The 20,695-nt window shown below is 48.1% G+C and overlaps 1 protein-coding gene across 1 annotated transcript; it reads right to left on the minus strand.

Moving 5' to 3' along the window:
* Window positions 1–230: 230 nt before the first annotated feature.
* TMEM272 (transmembrane protein 272) lies at window positions 231–20,183 on the minus strand. Its single transcript, XM_065399727.1, has 4 exons — window positions 20,126–20,183; window positions 8,033–8,092; window positions 4,718–4,800; window positions 231–593 (listed from the first exon to the last, which is right to left on the minus strand). Exons 1-4 carry the CDS (start codon window positions 20,181–20,183, stop codon window positions 231–233), a joined length of 564 nt encoding a protein of 187 aa, XP_065255799.1.
* Window positions 20,184–20,695: the final 512 nt, after the last annotated feature.

Raw genomic sequence — 20,695 nt, forward strand, 5'->3', positions numbered from 1 at the left:
GGATGTAAAAGTTAGCGGGAGAGCAGCTTGCCATCTATAGCTGCAATTTTACATTACTATGATGTATTATATTAAAAGAGCCAGATGGCACTGGCTTGCACAATTTCCTCAGTATAGTTGGCTGCTATTTTTTTATATATATATATATACACACACACTGGTAAATTATTGCCTTTTGTTTTTCATTGGACACCCTTTACCTAACAGCTGTGGTTTAGTTTCTATGGCTTTTAATCCTCTTCTGCAGCATATCTTCGCCTAGAAAAACAATATATGCAGAAGCTACAAAAGATAAGCAAAAACAGCACAGTATGACTAATGATAAGAACTCCAACAGCAAAAATGTACAGGGTTTTATCACAATAATCCTGGGGCTGGTGGAAAGGTGGAATGAAATTTGGCAGGTAGACAGAAAACACCCAATAGTTCCCAAGTATGAACCAGATAAAGAGGAAGAGGCTGAGCGTAAGATGGATGTAGTATTTGTGAGCATTCTGCCGCCATGGATATTCATCATCGTCGTCATCATCAATCACGACAGATTTGGAAAGCAGTTGCCGCATCCTGGTGGAGTCATAAAGCAGAAGAGTCACCTGTATGTTGTAGAGACAAAGAAAGTGAATAAACAGAGCCACTGGCTTTAAGGGATCAACTCTGTGAGGTGCTGAGCCCTCACCTCTTATAGACTTCAGCAAAAGCAGAGAGCACTCAGCAACTGCCATGCGGGCAGGGGACTGGACTCGATGACCTCTCGAGGTCCCTTCCAGTCCTAGAATCTATGAATCTATGAATCTATAACTCTGAAGAACTGCTCAGAATGGTCAGGACTGGCCCCTATAAAAGCCTTCAGCAAAATTAAAACAATAATGTGGCACATAGATGCCAGCTTCGTCCGGACCCAGGGGTACTCAATCCCACACTCTGCCCCAGGCCCTGCCCCCATCTGCCCTCTTCCCCCAAACCTCCACCCCTGTCCTGCCTCTTTCCCCCCCACTCCACCCCAGACCCCGCCCCCATCCCCAAGTCCCCACCCCATCTCTTCCCGCCCCTGCCCTGTCTAATTCCACCTCCTTCCCTGAGATCCCTGCTCCTCCCTATTCCTCCCAGAGCCTCTTGCATGCCGCAAAACAGCTGATCACAGTGGGTGGGAGACACTGGGTGGGAGGGGGAGGAGTTTATCAGCAGGGCCACTGGCGGACGGGAGGCGCTGGGGTGGGAGGAGGGAGCTGGCTGCCAGTGGGTGCTGAGCACCCACTAATTTTTTCCCCTGGGTGTTCCAGCCTACTACACAGACACTGCACCGCTCTAACTATACCAGCGTAAGCCTTATGCCTCTCATTGAGGTGGGGTTATTATGTCGGTGTAGTAGGGCACCTACATTGGTGGAAGGAAGGCTGTAGTGTAGACACTGACATACTTAGGTCAACATGAGCTGCCTTATGTCGACCTAACTGTGTAGTGTACACAAGCCCCAAGTATAGAACTCACCACCAATTTGGGGTTTGTGCCCTGGTTTTTAACAGTCTACCCTTGAGCTACTGCAGGACAGCTTGGCAAGGTCCATCTGTGGCTATTTACCAAGATGGTCAGAGATGCAACCCTATGCCCTGGCTGTCTCTAAACCTCTGACTGCCAGAAGCTGGGACTAGATGACAAGGGATGGATCACTCAATATTGCCCTGTTCATTTGATCTGAAGCATCTGTCACTGGCCACTGTTGGAAGACGGGATACTGGGTTAGATGGACCATTGGTCTGACCCAGTATGGACATTCTTATGTTCTTACACATGAGTATAACCGAGGGTGGAATTGAACCAACTGGATTTAAGGTGATATACGAAGTGCTATTGAGGGGCTATGTTAAAACAAGAACTATTCTAATCAAATTATTAAAATCAAGTAGGTCACCACATTACAAAATATAGGCCCAATCCTGCTTCCATTGAAGCCAAAGGCAGAGCCCTGATTGTCTTCAGTAGGAGCAGCATTGGACCCACGTATAGTGTCATTTTTAATGAGAACTGACGACAAGCTAATCACTAATGGCTAGCACAATTTTATTACTAATTAAAATCTTTATTAATCTCTGGTCAACAATATTAGGAGAGTTTCAAGCAATCATATTAAAATTGTGGAAGTCAGCATTGTTGATGAGGGTCGCAGTTCATTACAATGAAAAACTCCCCGTTCCGATTTAATTTTCCTAAAGGAAAACTTAGCTGTTATTAATCTAATCCTCTGATTATGCTATTGCTGCAGGAAAGTCCAGCTGAGCAATCAAATGACTGAGCATTTAACCGGTGGAATTCATGCACAGCAAATGATTTCTAACAAGCTTAAGTACTTTCTTTTCCCCATTCACTTATTTTGCTGAAGATACTGACCACAGCCCCTTGATGGGGACTTCATTTCTCATTAGTGGGACCATATACTGAACCTATGCTGGGCAAGTGTAGGGTGTGTAGAGACCTCTGAGCAAGAGGGTTCTCTGCCTTTTCCCTCTTCATTGATCCTGGCACAAAAAAGGGGCAAGAGACATGCATAAGGGGAGTGTAGCAGCGTGCAATGCTACTGTTCTCAGGTAAGAGACTGGCAGCCTTGACTTCAGGAGACAGGCTTCCCTTGCCTGAAACATTAGTTTCTCACAGCAGGGGACTCCTACCTCAATCAGATTCTCCCTGGAAAAGTGAGAGAGACTAAATGGAATAGCTAATTGGGAATATCGTACCATATATACCATAGTCTCTGTCTACATGACTACCTACCTGTGCCAGCAAGCAACTTAGGGGCGTCTGCCATGGGTTTTTCTTTGCAGTGTAGAGGGCACTACATGGTTATAGATCAGGAATGGGAAAGCTTTTTGGCCCAAGGGCCACATCTGGGAATAGAAATTGTATGGCAGGCCATGAATGCTCATAAAATTGGGGTTGGGGTACAGGAGGGGGTGAGGGCTCTGGTTGGGGGTGTGGGCTCGGGGGTGGGGCCAGAAATGAGGAGTTCAGGGTGTGGGAGGGGGCTCCGGGCTGGGGCGGGGGAGTGGTTGCAGGTGGTGGGGGGGTGAGGGCTCCAGCTGGGGGTGGGGGCTCTGGGGTGGGGCTGGGGATGAGGGGCTTGGGGTGCAGGAGGGTGCTCCAGGCTGGGATCAAGGGGTTTGGAGGGCAGGAGCAGGAGCAGGACTGGGGCAGGGGGTTGGGGCATGGGGAGAGGCTGAGGGGTGCAGGCTCCAGGTGGCACTTACCTGAAGCGGCTCCTGGAAGCAGCGACATGTCCCTTCTCCGGCTCCTACACAGGTGGCTCTGCATGCTGCCTTGTCCGCAGCCACGGCCCCTGCAGCTCCCATTTGAGCGCCGGAGGGGGCCATTGAAGTGCGTAGGAGCCGGAGGGGAGCCATGCCACTGCTTCCAGGAGCTGCATGGAACTACCCCGACCCTGCTCCCTGGCTGGAGCGCCAGAGCACCGGAGCGCGGCAAGCCCCAGACCCCACTCCCCAGCGGGAGCTCGAGGGCTGACTTAAAATGGCTGGTGGGCCAGATCCAGCCCACAGGCCATAGTTTGCCCCCCCTGTTATAGATTGTGTTACAGCATTACAGTCTCCATCATTACCTGGGATGTCACCCAGCTACAGGGATAACCCTGTCAGACAAGCACACACTGGCACAATGAGATTTGTAGAGTAGCTCAGACCAGAGAAACAGCTTCACTATTTTTTTGTTCAGTTTGTGTCTCCTCAAGAGAAGGAGCAGGGTCTGAGGAGTTGGGGGGATTGTTAGAAAAGACAGAGCCTGATTCATTATTGCCCTGCACCTGGTGTAGTCATTTCCACCAGTGCAAAGGGAGTGCATGGAGCATGTGAAATGCAACCGTTCTGATTTGGTGGTATTTTATGCCCACTTTGAATTGGTGGGAATAACTAAATACTGTTCAGGGCAAGGTGAATAAGGCTCATTGATAGCTGAATTCCTCTCCTGTCAGCCTCCAAAGCAGGGGCAGATACATTTCAGAACAGATGCTGACTCTGATTGTTACGTCCTGTTGACTAAATAAAGCTACCTGTTTTAATCTAGCGGTTTTAAGTGTTTCAGTTAATTCCTGGAGAGGCTTCAGGGCAAGAATCTTCACTCTATGTCTAGGGAGATCAGACCACTAGTACAGGATTTCCAACCTTACAAAGTTTTAGCATCATTTACATGCAGCATGTGATGTTACATTAATCACTTACATCTGTGCCAGCCACTGAGATTGCTGCCTGGTTCACCTGTCCTCATTGATAAAAGAAATAAAATTCAGCCAACCAGAAGCCATTGTCCTTTTATGGCTTAGATGCTCTCTGATTGGCTGAGATACACAATTACTATGTTCTCCTGAATGCACCAGCAGGTCCGTCATGGTACTGTATAGTGAGAAGTTGTTACTTTCCTGTACTAACATCCATTTATTCATTCTAGATCTATCATTTGATAAAATGGAAATCAAATCATTGTAGCAGAACATTTCTACAGGATCAATGCCTCTTGCTTTGGAGATAAATGTGCCTATTTTGTGGTGCAGCAAGGAATTATTATCCTGTGATATCATTCAGTTGCCTAGCTCTCAATCAACCATAAGAATTTAATGTAAATTCTTAAGTATCCTGTCTGAACACAGCTCACTTGAAACATACTTTATAATGTCAAAGTCTTGGCACATAAAAAATTTTTCACATACAATGCACAGTACCTTTAAACTGCCGACAACACCACCCACCAACAGATATAAGGGAATTAGTGGTTGAAGTGGGCAGTCTTCCAAAAACTTCATTCCTGAGTACCAAAAACATAATATCGTTTATTACCTTAAGTGGCCAAAATACCAGTATATGCTTTACAGAAAAAAATAAAGATGCAGTAAGTGCAGTGTAGTACTTACAAATAAGCTTCGGATCCAATTAACATTAAGGTCGGTGGGACTGAATTAAAGGGGCTTTGCATCAGACACAACACAAATGAGGATAATGAACAAACAAAAAGGCAGGGAAGGGAAGAAATAGAACGAAGGTCACAATATCAAGATTATGGGGTTACTCATTTGAGCCAGGTGCATGTTTTTATGGCTCTGTTCATCTTTTGTTACGTGTATTATTAAATATAGAGCTGGTCAGAAAAATTCCAACAATTTCAACAAACTTTGGATGGACCCTAAGCTGTTTCCTGCCAGGTCGTCTGTCCAGCTCTTCAGCAGCCTGTGAACCAAGAGCCTCGGACCGTGGGAGCAATCCCAGGGCTTCCTGGCTCCACTGCAATCTGGACAAAGCGCGGGAAATGTGCTCAGGAATGATCCTGCATGGTCAGGGAGATGGACTCTGATCTAAAGGGTCACTCCATCTCTAGCTTTGCTTTTTGGAATTTTTAATGACAAAATTTCATTCCTACTTGTTAAAATTTGAAAGTAGATAAATAACCAAGTGGTTGAAAAGATCTCAAATTTTTATAGTTAGGAATTATTGGCTGTTCTTCATGAATATTGATCTGCACTATTATTTGCATAGTTACAGATCTGTTAATATTAGATAAATATCTAGAAATTCTCTCTTTGACTAGGGCCAAAATGATTGGATGCACATCAATAATCGGATCTATCGAAATCAAGTCATTGTGAGAGATCATTGTAACAGAATGTTATCAGAGAATTTGAGTCCCTTGCTTAGATAATAAATGTCTGCATTTCGCCTTGACATTTAATTTTCCTTAAAATGCCTTCGCAGATATGTAGCTGTCGGAAACCATTATCCTGTGACAACGCTGTATTACACTGACAGTCTCTCTTAATTTCAGCAAGTCATGAAAAAAGGACTCTGCGTCTGATGTGGGAAATTACCCACAGCTCTGGGCTAATCCCCTAGAATAAATGCCACATTTTCACCTCGAAGTTTCATACATTAAAATCTATTACTAGAAGGGGGTATTAACAACAAAAGGTCAGATTCTAGCTCAGGGCCGGTGCAAGGAAGTTTTGCGCTCTAGGCAAAACTTCGACCTTGCGCCCCCCCCCCCCCCCCAGCCCTGCGGCAGCTCCCCACCCCCTCCCGCCCTGAGGCACCCCCACCGCAGCAGCTCCCCCCCCGGGGAGCTGTGCGGCAGCTCCCCACCCCAGCTCACCTCTGCTCCGCCTCCTCCCCGAGCACGCCGCCCCCGCTCTAATTCTCCTCCCCTCCCAGGCTTGCGGCACCAATCAGCTGATTGGCGCCGCAAGCCTGGGAGGCAGGAGAAGTGGAGCAATGACGGTATGCTCGGGGAGGGGTCGTAGCAGAGGTGAGCTGGGGTGGGGAGCCCTACGGCAGCTCCCCACCCCCCTGAGGCACCCCAGCGGCAGCTCCCCACCCCCCCCCGGCCCGGGGAGCCATGCGGCAGCTCCCCACCCCAGCTCACCTCTGCTCCACCTCCTCCCCAGGCTAATTTTTCCCCTACTGTTACTCACACCTTCTTGTCAACTGTTTGAAATGGGCCATCCTGATTATCACTACAAAAGTTTTTTTTCTCCTGCTGATAATAGCCCACCTTAATTGATTAGTCTCGTTAGAGTTGGTATGGCAACCCCCATTTTTTCATGTTCTCTGTGTAAATATATCTTCCTACTGTATTTTCCACTGCATGCATCCAATGAAGTGGGTTTTAGCCCATGAAAGCTTATGCTTTAAATAAATACATTTGTTAGTCTCTAAGGTGCCACAAGTACTCCGCATTCTTTTTGCTGATACAGACTAACACAGCTACCACTCTGAAACCTGTCATACTTCTCAGTGTTCATAAAAGTACTTTAACTGTGAAATTATTCCTATAGTGCAACCAAACCACTGTAGGAAAGAGCAACATTCACCTTTTTGTTTGTTTAGTTTGTAGCTCAGACCTGAGTCCAGCCATACCCAGCCTTCTTTATACTTAGAGGCATGTGAATTGTGTTTGAAATGAATATTTTTTCAACTGCAGCCTGAAGAGTGTTCAGTGGATCAGAAAGAGCAGTTCACTCTTCTGGCTGTTTGGAGGTGAATTCATATACTGGACATATACTGTACAGTGCACTCTATTTTGTTCACAAGCAATTCAATGACTTGCACATAGGGTGACCAAAGAGCAAATGTGAAAAACTGGGACGGGGGTGGGGGGTAATAGGAGCCTATATAAGAAAAAGACTCAAAAATCGGGACTGTCCCTATAAAATCAGGACATCTGGTCACCCTACTTGCACCATGTCTTTTATTCAGGATGCAAGTTCTGGGTGAAATTGCCTTTGTACCTGTTTCTTGCTATTTATTATCAGTATTAGTATTATTTTAGCACTTATATGGTTGTTTTCATCTTCAACTCAGGTTCCAATAACTGGGCCAAATCCTGCTTGAGTCATATGAATAATCCCATTGGAGTCAACAGGATTGCCAAATGGGTAAGGTGAGCAGTATTTCGCTACTAATTAAGTTTCCTGACACTGCTGTGAGGTAGATAAGAAAATTAAAAGAGCCACTTTTCATAGATGGAGAAATTTAGGAAAAGAGGTTAGGTGGTTTGTCCAAAACTACAGAAGGAGTCGTCAGAACTGGGATTAGAAGGCCGGAATTCCTGGCTCCCCATATAAATGGCTGCTATGGTCGTGCATCTGAAGCCTGGATATCGCCCCAGAAGCTTACAGGGTGAAAAATAATAGTGGAAGGGATGGAGTTTATCATTACGAGTCTGACTCCTATTCAGCATGCTTTTCCCACATAACTCTGCCAACCTGCTTTGATAATGACCTGCACACCCCACGCCAGCTTAAGGAATCACCGAAGCTGATATCAACAACCATAGCAAGCTCTGTGGTGGTTTTATGATGTGGACAAACAGATGTAGTGACAAGTATGTACTGTACGACGTCTACAACAATATGTGGTGACATCACCAAAGTCAGGTACACTTGTGTCATAAATCAGATTCAAACTAATCTTTTCACAGGTGGCATTGCTATATAACTATATAATACCACCAAGCTCCTCTCTTTAAACATCTTAGATAGACAGCTTACCTGTAAAAGCCATGGACAGTGGTAAAGCAAGGAAAGCAAGAAGCCCAAAAATAAAGCATGCTGTAAAGAAACAAGAATGGTGGGTTATTCAGCTGGCAGTATTTCAAAAGATACCACATCCTATTAAATATGTCCCCTTGCACCACGCGTGTGGACAAGGAGTGTCCATAATCCAATGCAATGAGAGCTTCATTTGGATTGCGTGGGATCAGTGATGACTGGGTTGTGGTGTATTTCACCTGCTGACACTGAATTTTACAATGATACTTGAGCAATCTCACCACCCTGGAGCAGCCAGTAATAGCCTATTCATCATGGGCCTGAAGTCCTTCTATTGAACTCCATGGGCTGTGGAGCAGGCACCATACCAGCACTGGTGGTGGCTTCATCATCTTCTGCAAAATTCAAGCGTTCATTTTCAAATTATTATGTTTCCAGCCCTTGTAATGGTAACAAAAGTTTTCCAAATGCATCCCAATGCAGCAGTATCTGCCTACCTGTGCAAGACGACAGAAACAATTGCAGCAAGGTAAGTGTGAACTATCCCTATTCTTATCAATAGTGGTCAACTTTGGAGCCTAATGATGGGCATTCAGCATTGTTAAAGTGAAATTCTGCACTGCAAAGTAACTGTAAAAAGGTTATTATGGAGTTCCAGGGGTCACATGTTGCTCAGGTTGCAAACAGATCCCAGTGGTGAGTAAGAGCACTAAAAGGAGGTCGAGGTGGCTCAGATAGAAAAAAGCCACTCTAGAGAAAGGCAGTATGATGTTCCTTTGGAGGTCCGAGTTTGCCAAATTTGAACCTTGAACTGTAGGGCATAGTCCCCAGGTAGCTTTGCACAGCTCAGCCCTGCTAATTCAAACCCCCTCCTCATGTCTCAGTGCACAGGAACGGATGGAGCCCCAGCACCGTTAGCAGCTGCACCGGCACACATCGCTATTATATAGCATGTCCTGTTCGTAGACCTCAGAGTGCTTTCCAACTGAAGGTAAGTATTATTATCGCTATCTCACAGAAGGAGAAATGGAGACACAAGGGAGTAATAACAATCAAGGGCAGTAACAGATCTGGGAACAGAACCCAGGTCTCCTGACGCCTAGCCCTGGGCTCTAACCACTGGACAATGCTACCTCCCATACACTACGTTAACTTTATTAGCTGCGTACTGAGGTCTGAGCTCTTACACTTTACTCCTTCAGCCCCAAACATAGTGTATGTAACATATCCACTAGCTGAAAAGGGCTGAAGGTATTTCAAGATGAAGAAAGCACTTCTGTTTCTTCATCCCCCCTCCATTTTTTTTTCTGCACCATCCTCTCTCTTTTTCTCAAACACTGCCCAGTGCAGCAATTCTCCCTGTTGTCAGGTGTTTGCAAAGAGGCCTACACTTGGCTAAGCTCTTTCAAATGGCCTTTATAGACAACCTCTCATTAAAACAATGGATGCCAAGTTCTATACTATGACCCTCTCACTGTTCCATTACCCAGATTATTATTCTAATACACTGGAATGATTTTGAACTCTAAACCTTACCCGTGAACACTACCAGTTGCCTTGGTAACCCCATTTACTTAATATTCCAGAGAGGACAGTTCAGGTGTTCAGTAGTTGAGTTAACTGTCTGGAGTTATAAGTAAGTAGCATGACTAGTGTAGCAGAATGTAGGTCATCTCTTCCACTGCCATTTTCCCTCTCCAGCCCTCTCCTACACTCACCACGTGGGTACAGAATAAAGAGAATTGTAGGAAGAAGAATCATGATTCTTTAATGTGCAATGGATATTTTCTATGATCAGTTCCAAAGAAAAAACACTGGAATAGGCTCCAGTATACTCTATAAATGGCTTGGCGGGGCACATGTACATGTAGAACTGCACATCTGGCACACAGGTGTTTGGTTTTGTATTTGCCTGCTTTCTATCAACTAGCTTGATTTTGGAGGAGGAAAAAGGCAGCAGGGACCACTCAGAGCTAGAGAAAAAGAAAGATAATGGTTAATGAATTCTCTTCCCTAAGCAGTCACTGGGAATGTATTTCCTCATTATCGCCCCATTCAGCCTCATGCTCTGAGATTTCGCTTTGGAGCAGCAGATGCACGGTCTGGGAATGTTTCCAGATTCATGTTTAACAAAGTGAGACACTCAACAATTGACTATACAATTGGCAGGGTTCTGTAGCCAGTCACAAAGCGTCACTAGCAGCACTAATGATTGTTTTCCCTGATACTTGTGGAGTTTTCCTCTAATGGCACAGATAGATACTGGCTGTTTTGTCTAGGTTGTGCTGCCCCTGACTGGACTTAGGACAAATCAATGGAAAGTTAGGAACCTAAATACCTTTGTGGAGCTGGGCTAAGCTGCCCAGGAAAACCTTTTTTTAACTGCAGTATGCAAAGGTAGTGCAGACAGTGCCATGCTCCTAGAGCTGGGAATAGCTCTGTATTTACGACAGTTCATGGAAGTGAAATGGCAACATTTCTGTGTTGGTGGCCATATCTCCTCACAGCTGGGCGAGAGAAACCCACCCTCTAGGATCCGACCCCTTATAGCAAGTGGCAAGAAAAGAAGCCTTGTGTTCTAGGAGCACACTCACAAGACAAGAGGAGATGGCTGCCTGATTTTCCAAGGTTGGTCCAGAAGAAACTGTGTTCTGGGAACCCATACCTGGAACCTGGACAACTGGGTGGGGAGGCAGGTAGTCAAGAAAGCCCCCTGCTCTGGGAATGTCTCATTGGATTGCAGGGAGGAGGAGAAGTTTGTTCCCATGTTTCTGGCCCAAAAGAGAGCCCGTTAATGGAGAGGGCCTGCTGTGTTGGGAAGTGGATGACTGGGAAGAGCTCATGCTCTGGGAGCCTGGAAGTGCAACCATAAGGAAGCAGCTGGGTTAGGTTCTTCCCATTCTCTGAACTTTGCAGTCAACAGCAGAATTTGAATTGTGGGCGTGGACACTGAATTTTCAGGCACCACAGTGACTCTGTCCATGGGCAGAGCATAATGGAGGCTGGGGGAGGCTAAGCCTCCCCAAACCTCTGCTAACACTCCCCGCCACAGCCCCAGGCCCAGGCTGTGGCAGGGCTCAGAGCTCCTCCAGGGAGCTGAGGCTCGGGGCAGCCCAGGCTGGCGTGCGGGGTGGCTCAGGCTGGCCAGCTGGGGTTCTGGGCGGCTCAGGAGGGTTGGCCTGGAGCTCCTCCAGCCACAGTGGGGGGCTCGGCGCTCCTCTGGCCCCAGCAGGTGAAAGCGGAGGCAGGGCCTTGGGTAGAAGGGGAGGGGTAGGGGCAGGGCCTGGGCAGAAGGGGCAGGGTAGGGAGCTAGCCTCCCCGAATGGGGGGTGTATGTGCCACCCATGACTCTGACCCTTTGTCTAGCAGAGTTACTAGTTTCTGATCTGTCTCCTGCTTGACTCTCTCCTTCTCTTCTTCCCTCTGATGGTTTGAGATCTAAGCTGTTACTTTGTCCCTAGCAACGCCATTGTGCCACCGCTCTCCATCCTGCCTGTCCTCGCCTCTCCTCCAGCACGCTTTTGCTGTCTCTAATTACATGCTGAGGTTTAGGCCACACAGCTGACCCCTCTCTCTCATCCTGTGAAGGAAATGGGTTACCACAGAGTACTTAAATGATGCCAATTCATTTGTGGGCTCCTCAGCCTTTATTGTGTTACTATGATTGTTTAAAGAATGTTTGAGGTTTCACATTATCTCAAGCCATTAGGTTTACTTCTTTTTAAAAAAAAATCCAAAATACAGTGCTAAAATGACAAGCTAAATAATAGTTTGCTTCGTGGTATGTGTCAGAATTTTCAAAAGTGGCTGAGGAGCACAGCCCATCCACCCACCTTTCTTAGATACCATGATGACATGCATGTGGTATAAGAACCCAGATGGACCAGGTTACAAGCTCTCCTGTGTTTACCTGTCATGTTGCTGGCCATACTTTTATCATCACTCCTAAATGCTGTTTGTTCTATAGCCTGCTGTGTGTTTTCGTAGGAGTCTGCAGCGATTTGCTAAGAGATCCAAGGGGTCCCCTTGGCAGGACACCACCAACTTCCAGATGAATTCCATACTTACCTAAGTGTTTTGCTATAGCACTGTGAACTCATCAAGTAACTGTGGAAAGTGGCAATGTAACGGGCTTAGGTGCACAATGTGTAGATACATTTATTAATATTTTATTGCTTCACAGTAATAAAAGCAATTCTCCAGAGCAGGGTTAGGGATTTAGAAAGAAGATCTGATATAGTTGGGTGGGGGTTGGTGTAACTGTGTGTGTACGGTGTATGTGGGGCCTGGTCTACACTACAAAGTCAGGTTAACATAAGCCGCCTTGCGTTGATCTAGCTGTGCATGTGTCTACACTTAAATTTGTCTCCCATCGTTGTAAACGCTCCAGTACACTGATATTGTAATACCACCTCCCCAATTGGCGTTAAGCCATGGTCAACGTACAGAGGTCGATGCAGCACAAAGGTAGACATTGAGTTTCTTATGTTCACCCTAATGGTCCTCCAGCAGCTGTCCCACAATTCCCCACACTGACCGCTCGGGTCACAATTGTGAACTTCACTGCCCAGACAGTGGAAGCCACGCCCCCTTAACAGCCACACAAATTTTTGAAATGCCTTTTCCTGATTGTCCATCTTGGTGACCACACCCAGCAGCTCTTCACTGTTGTGTGCAACTGCCCAGCTGACCATGCCAGTTACGCAAGTCAGACGCACTCTGGCTTGGAGCAGACAGGAGATATTGGCTCTCCTGCGCCTGTGAAGAAAAGAGGCTGTGCAGGCACAGCTATGAACCAGCCATAGAAATGTGGACATCTATGAGAGGACTGCATTGAGCAGGCAGGGCAAGGGGTACGACAGGAATCAGCAGCAGTGCCACGTGAAAGCAAAGGAACTGTGGCAGGCATAGCGGAAGGCCAGGGAAGCCAACAGTCAATCCGGTGTCGAGCCACAGAGGTGCTGCTTTTACAAAGAGCTGCATGCCAGACTTGACAGAGACACTCCCCACCACCACCACTCTGGATACCTTCGAGGAGCCCAAGTCACAGGCCCCTGCCATGAACAGCGAGGATGAGGATGGGGGACATGGAGCCAGGGGTTCCAGCTATGCCGCAAGCCAGGACTATTTGAGACTCCACTGCAGTCCAGACAGTCCCAGCAGTTGAGCACAGGTGAGCCCGAGGCAGGGGAAGGAACCTCGGGTATGTGTGTAAATTTATTTCCCATTACGGTGATGGCTCCCCCAACTTAGCAGGCAGGGCTGGCTCCAGGCACCAGCTAAAGAAGCAGGTGCTTGGGGCGGCCAATACCAAGGGGCAGCACTCCGGCCGCTATTGGGGCGGCACGTCCGGGTCTTCGGCAGCAATTCGGCGGCGGGTCCCTCAGTCCCTCTTGGAGCGAAGGACCTGCCGCCGAATTGCTGCGATCGTGCTGCCGTGGCTTTTTTTTTTTCCCCGCTTGGGGTGGCAGAAAACCTGGAGCTGGCCCTGTTAGCAGGACACAGCCCTCGACCTTTCCTTAAGTTACTCCTACTAGACCAGGTAGCAGTACAACAAAGGGAGGTAGCGTTGTTATCTACTTCATTTCCCCTGTAAAGTTACCAGGGAGCCATGTAGAGCAGTTTGTTTAGGTACACAGGGATGTCCCTTGAATCCTCCTGAGAGATCTCAGTGAAACTTTCATGGAAGAACTCTGCAATCCTCTCCCGAAGATTTCTAGGGATGGCAGCCTTATTTCTTCTTCTGAGGTAGGACTCTGTCCCATGCCAGTCAGCGATAACTTTAGCTGGCTCCATTTCAGTACCCAGGCTAGCAGCATACAGCCTGAGTGGCTTTGGGATGCCAGCAGCAGCTGTGCTCTCTGTGCCTTTGTAGGTGATATCTCACTCCTGAGGGTAACGATCACCACTGCCTGTGGAAAATGGTGCCTGTATTCAGTGCCAAGCACTCCGAGGCAGAAGCGTCAATAAACATGTCTAGTATAAAGCTTTAGGGGAGCAAGCGAAGGGAGTTCTGAATCTTAACTTTCGCTTTCCACAGTGGTACCTCTATGTGTTTTATCTGTAGCTGCTGCTGCCCTTCTGGCCTTCAGGGGTTCCCCCTCCACCCCCACAGAACACCTGAGCCAGATAAGGAGGAGAAAGAAGAGGACTCCAGATGACATGTTCCACAAGAGCCTGCAAGTCCGTGCTGCATCAGACTGTGAGCAGAGGGCCTGAAGGATGAACACTGCAGACTGCACGGAGAAGGAAAGAGCAAAGAAGAAAAAGGCCCAGGAAGAAAAGGGAGAGGGAGATGTACTAGGACATAATGGGGCTTCTCTGGCAGCAAACACAGATGCTGCAGACTCTTATGGACCTACAGGTTCAGCAAACATGGGCTCACCTCCCTTTGCAATCCATGGAGAACTCCAGTATAGCACCTCCATCCCCCCCACACACACCTCAACATTGCACATGGCATCAGGGTCTGCATCCCTACCCCTACCACTCCACACTAGGGGACAGTAAGGACAACCACCACTTCACATACACTGACCTGTGAGAGCCACAGTTAATGTATGTGTAGCTAAAATAGACTTGACTGTTCCTTCCTCTTCTTTAATCTCTGTTCCATAAATGTATGATGTATTTGCTTTTAACTGGGAACTGGGAGGTTAGGACCTGGGGGCAAAGGGAGAGGCCCCCAGGAGCTGGGTGGGCATAGAGGGCAACTGGGACCAGGGGACACAGGGAAGGCCCCCCCAGGAACTTGGGGGCTGGGAGCTTGGGGCAGAGAGAGGACCTCCTGGAAGCTGGGAGGCATGGAACAGGGCTGGGACCTGGGGCCCAGGTAGGGGGGCCCTGGGCAGCTGCTGAGCTGGGACCTGAGGGCACATGTAGGGGCCCCCTGGGAGCTGGGGGGGCATGGAGAGGGACTGGGACCTGGGGGGCACAGGGAAGGCCCCCCGAGGAAGCTGGAGGGCTGGGACCTGAGGGCATAGGGAGGGGTCCCCTGGGAGCTGGGGGGCAGGGTCAGGACTCCCCCAGACTTACTGGTCTCTTTGCCCTGCAGTTTTAGATATCTTCCCACCCACCACCTCACACCCCTTCCCCTCGCACCTGGAAGAGGCCAGCAACTTCCAGCTCCCATTGGCCAGCTGAGATGCCATGCTCACCTTCCATTGGGTGGCATTGCTTTCATTCAAGCTGCCCATGGAAGGAGGAATGGCGGGGCTGGGACAGTCCCAGAGGGTGGCGGGGAAGAGCCTCCCAGTTTGCAGAGTGCAGAGGTGGAACTAGGAGCCAGGCTGGGAAACCAGGTGGGGAAGAACTCAAAAGTTCTGCAGCCACTGCTCGTCATCCCAAACCTGCATTATGAAGTGATTCCACTAGTTGGTGCTAGTTTCTCAGGCCCCAGAAGCAGCGCTCCAGCATTTGCAGCTGCTCTGTGAACACCAACAACAACCTTGCATTGGTTCGGGCTATGTCCCACAGCAAGCTGACCTCCAGGAAATCATTGTGTTCCTTGAGACTCTTCTTGCAGCTCTGCAAATACTGGAAGATCATGCACGCTGTGCTTGGGATGCTCATGACCACAGTGCAGAGCACTGCAGGCTCTATGCTTCTGTCAGAGATTGCGGACCGCGACAAATCCTGCGTGGGTTTGTGGGATTTTCAAAATAGGCATGAAAATGATGGGATAGAGATGGGATTATGGGGAGGAGAAGGTTGCATGATGGGAATTTCAGCCTGCAGTCCCAGTTACCCCAACACTACTCATTTTTGCCCCATCATGCATTGCCAAAACTTCCCAAAACACAGTGTGCTGGATGGTGGCACATTGGGATACCTACCCATGGTGCACCACACAGTGCATCTAAACAAGCACTCCTCGTGAGTACTCAAAGCGCTGGTGGAAGAACTCAAGCGGTATACTAACTGCAGCAGCTGTATGCCAAATTCATTTGCATCAGCAAAAGTTTGTAGTGTAGACATGTCCTAAGTAAGAGACATAAGAGAATGGCTCAGGGGATTTAATCTCTAGGTCACCAGTCTGTAATTTGCTTGACAGACAGGGAGACTTGGACATAGAGGGTAAGGGTTAAGTGACACTTGCTCAGGATCAGAAAGCAAGTCAGTGGCTTAGCTGGGAATAAAATGCAGGTCTCCTGATTCCCAGCGTACTAACCAAGCTGTTCATTTACAAAATATAATTAATGAGTTACCCTCTGAGTGAAGAGATAGGTATTTATTATGCTCATTTCCTGGATGGGGAAAACAGGTGCACAGAGAGGTGAAAGGACTTGGTCAAAGGTTGCACAGGAACTCTGGTAGAGCCAGGAACAGAATAGAGATTTCCTAACTCCCGGGCCTGTGTTTTAAATATAAAACCCTCCTTCCTCTTGAGCTCCTATCCTCCGCTGGCCGTGACCCAATTCGTTGCCCACTGGTGACTGTTCTAGTGGTGTATGTTTGATGAGTAAGTGGTCTCAGTGCAGATGCTAAGTGGACATAGATCCACACCACAAAAAACATCAGCACAACCGTCAATATGTTGGGCACCTGAGAATGCAGCATGCAGTTCTGGGCCCTTTAATAATAGAAAAAGGTCAATGAATGAGATGGAATTCAAAGGAGGACAACAAGGAAACTTGAAGGGACTAACTTATGAGGAACAGAATTCAATCTGGTTAGCTTGGCTAAGCAATGACCAAATGAGACACGATAGTCTCTGAAGGGCGCAAGCACCCAAGAGGAAGATGGACTATTTGGGGTGGTCCTAGAGGTTTAAATGCAGTACGAGAAATGGGCTTAGGGTGACCATACATCCTGTTTTGGCTGGGACAGTCCCGTTTTTAAGCTCTGTCCTGGCCGTCCTGACTCCCCCCCCCCCCCAAAATGGACATTTGTCCTGTTTGCTCTTCCCAACTGATCAGTTGGGAAGAGCAAAAAACAAATGCCCAGTTTACCAAACAAGTTGGGTGTGCTTCCCAGTGAAGGGGGGCAGAGGAACATTGTGGGGAGCAGCGATGTGAGGTACCAGGCAGTGGGGCTTAGGGGTCAGCCCCAGGCGGCATGAGGCTCAGCTCCAGGCGGCGTGGATCTCAGGGGTGGGGGACCAGGGGGTCAGCCCCAGCCCCAGCCCCGGGAGGTGTGGAGCTCAGGAGGGGGGTCAGCCCCAGCCTCTGGCTGTACAGGGCACCGAGCTCGGGGTGTGTGTGTCAGCCCCATCCCCAGCCATGGGTAGCGGGGGCTCAGGAATCAGCACCAGCCATTGGTGGCATGGGGCATGGAGCTCGGGGGGAGGGAGTGGCTCTGGTGAGCCCTATGGGGAGTATGTGGGGGGCAGCTCGGGCTTAGGCAAGCCCCAGCCATCCTGTTTTTACTTTAGGAAATATGGTTGCCCTAAATGGGATGAAATTGAGCAAAGGAAAGGTTACGTTGGACATCAAGAAAAACGTCCTTATAGTGAGATCTACTAGTGGAATAGTCTTGCAGGGGAAGTTGAGAAGTTCCATCCTTTGAGCATTTTAAAAGTGGAGTAGAAAAACCACCCTAGGGTATCCTGCAGGGAGCAGTTCTGCACTGGAAGGAATGTGGATTCATAAATCGAATAGCTCTTTTCCACCGGTAAACTTACATAACACTTATGATAATATATAACAGCACAATCATTTTACAGTGTAAAAGGAATCTGTTCAATAAGGTTCCAACCCTGCAAATATGTGATTTTACGTACATGAGTAGTCACACCAGGTGAAATTCACCCCTGTGCAGAGAGACACCATGAGGCCTAGGCACCTATTTTGAAGGAGTAAGTGGGACTTAAGTGGCAGTTAGGCCTTATGCTGGGGTATGCATGTGTGAGAATTTCACCCATTGTGCATAATTTGTGTTAGTGTTTGCAGGACTGGGCCCTAAAATCATTCACATATTTTCCACATAATTCTGCAGGCTATCTAAATATGTCAGGTGACACTAACTGGACCCATATCTGGGTAATATATTCCATCAGTCACCCCTGAAGCCCTGATGGCACTATAACACCAGTAGAAAATAGTAACATTTCGATTGTTTCTGTGGTAGGAACAGAAATCTGAAAATACACTGCCTCTGCCCTTTTTGTCCTGAAATCCAGAGAGGGGTAAAAATAATGGCCAAGATTCTCTGCTGTGCATGGTTTCCACAGGGGGCGACAGAGGTGATGGAGAGCTGTCCGGTTGCTGAAGCATCTTGTTTCTTGACGCAGTTCTGAACCAGGCACTGCCCCGGTGGAGTTTAGAGCAGTCTGGGGGCTTCTCTAAACTGCGCCAGATGGTCACAGCTCCCAAGCAGCCACTTGCGAAATAAGCAAAGCCAGATCACAGAGTGCTCTGGACACCGTCCTCACTACTCCTTATGCTCTTTATTGGTGGGGGTGACATAGAAGCTCTATGTGAGCTGGGGACTGTTCCCCACCATGTGAATCCTCAGTCAGTCAGTGGGGATTGGTCTCTGCTTTCTAGTCCCTTTGTGTCACTGGAACAACGCAAAGAGACGAGATGGGAACAGAGAATCCGGCGCAGCTATGTTGCCTACAGTTCTATTTCCTCAGAGTGGGATCTTGTCAGATTTCACAACCTAGGTCAAGTCTGGCCTAGCCCTTACTGAGGCTATGTCTACACTACGGGGGAGGGGGGGAGAATCGATTTCAGATACGCAAATTCATCTACGGGAATAGCGTAGCTGAATTCGACGTATCTGATCCAACTTACCCCGCTGTGAGGACGGCGGCAAATCGACCGCCGCGGCTCCCCCGTCGATGGCGCTTACTCCTACCTGGGCTGGTGGAGTGCACGCATTGATTCGGGGATCGATTATCGCGTCCCGACGAAACGCGATAAATCGATCTCCAAGAGATCGATTTCTACCCGCCGATCCGGGCGGGTAGTGAAGACAAGCCCTTAGATGACAGCCCTCTGTAGCTTGGTGGGGTTTTTCACCTAGGCAGTTGGTATTTGGTACCTCCTCGGGGGAGAAGGTAAGATTCAGTGTGGGCTCTTGCTGTGCCATTTGATAGAGTAGCAGTAGGGTGATTTAATAGCAGCAAAGTCTTTCGGACTGAATTGCTTTCAGTCAGACTATTTTAGGCTACATTTGAAGAACTGGACAGGAGATTGGTGGGAAATATTTAGCTGAAGTTCTAATGTATTGGAATCAGTAACTTTAAAGTATAATTTAGCTTTTGAGAGTCTGTGCATTTTATCGTAATCTTTGTGGAAGACTGTATTTCAGGGGGTTGTGAATTTTAGGTCTTTTTGTTATGGAACAAGGAGTGTAGTGGCTAGGGCCGGCTCTAGGCACCAGCAAACCAAGCATGTGCTTGGGGTGGCACATTTTCAGGGGTGGCATTCCGGCCTTTTTTTTTTTTTTTTTTTTTTTGCGTTTCGGGCGGCAAAAGCCTAGAGCATGTGCGGGGGGCGCCCTGGGGCCGCTGCAGTTCGTGCTGCGGGAGAGCAGCGCCCGCACCTTGTGGCGTCGGATCCCATTTGAAAAGAATTACACTAGATTTGGCTCTGCAGTGCAGTACATTGTAAAGTGTTTTAAGGTGTATTTATAAAATTTAATTTGACCAGGACACTAGAGTTAACATACCTTGTTCCGTACCCGGACCTCAGTTTTACATCACATCTGCAGCACCAATGTGCCTCCTAACACCATGCTGGGACATTGGTTTAGTGCTGACTCAGAGGGCAGAATCAGAAGTTTGAGATTCTCCCATCTATGTACTGACCAGGACCACCTGTGTTTAGGACCCAGTCCTGCAGCATGCTGAGTCCCTCCTGTGAGGTGCTAATTGATTTAGGTAGGAGTTGTCATTACTCCACACCAGGCAGGAGTAGACCCTTTGGGCTTGATCCAATGCCCAGAGCCTCCATTGACTTACCTGGGCTTTGGGTCAGGCCCTTAGTTTGTCAGTTCTGGTGAGATCATAGCAGAAGGTGGTACGGCTGCCTAAACTCTCATGCCCTTAACTTGCAATGAACTTGGTATTAGCCCATTTTTCTAACTATAGTAACCACAGGGCCGTTTAAGTAATAGAAGGTGATTACTTCTACAGCTGTGACTTACCGTTACTGGCAATTTTAGATATGCACCGGTGACAAGCTTTCTCCAGGCCAGCAGCCATTGGTGATCACTGTCTGGTGTAGCTCTAGAGATAGAAATAATAAGGGTATTACAATAATAAGTTGTGTTTTTAATGAACTAGACATGATGGGCCAGATTCACTGCTTTGCTTTAGCAGCTTTGCGCCTACCCCAGTCACCCAAAGCAGCTGCACACCCAGATTGCTGGAGCAGAACCAAGTAGCCAGAGCATACCAGCGAATCTAGCCCCACTATAAACTGAATGTTAAAGGCTTGATTCACCTCTCACATGACATTGGTGTAAATCAGGAGTAACGCCACTGAAATCAACTGTGTGACATGGGTGTAAGTGAGAGGAGACTGTATAGAAAAAGAGTAGCATGCATGGCCAAAAAGGGGAGTGATGTGGGGGTGCACAACTGGGTGTGTCTGAAAAAGAGGAATTCAGTGCCATCCGCAGAGTGCAAAGAAGGCACTTAGCTAACTGCTCCCCTTTGGCCTTGCTGCTGCTATTAGTCAGGAGCATTCTGGCAGCCACACAGCAGAGCTTTCA

The sequence above is a fragment of the Emys orbicularis genome, chromosome 1, assembly GCF_028017835.1.
Source record: "Emys orbicularis isolate rEmyOrb1 chromosome 1, rEmyOrb1.hap1, whole genome shotgun sequence".
NCBI classification, from domain to species: domain Eukaryota; kingdom Metazoa; phylum Chordata; order Testudines; family Emydidae; genus Emys; species Emys orbicularis.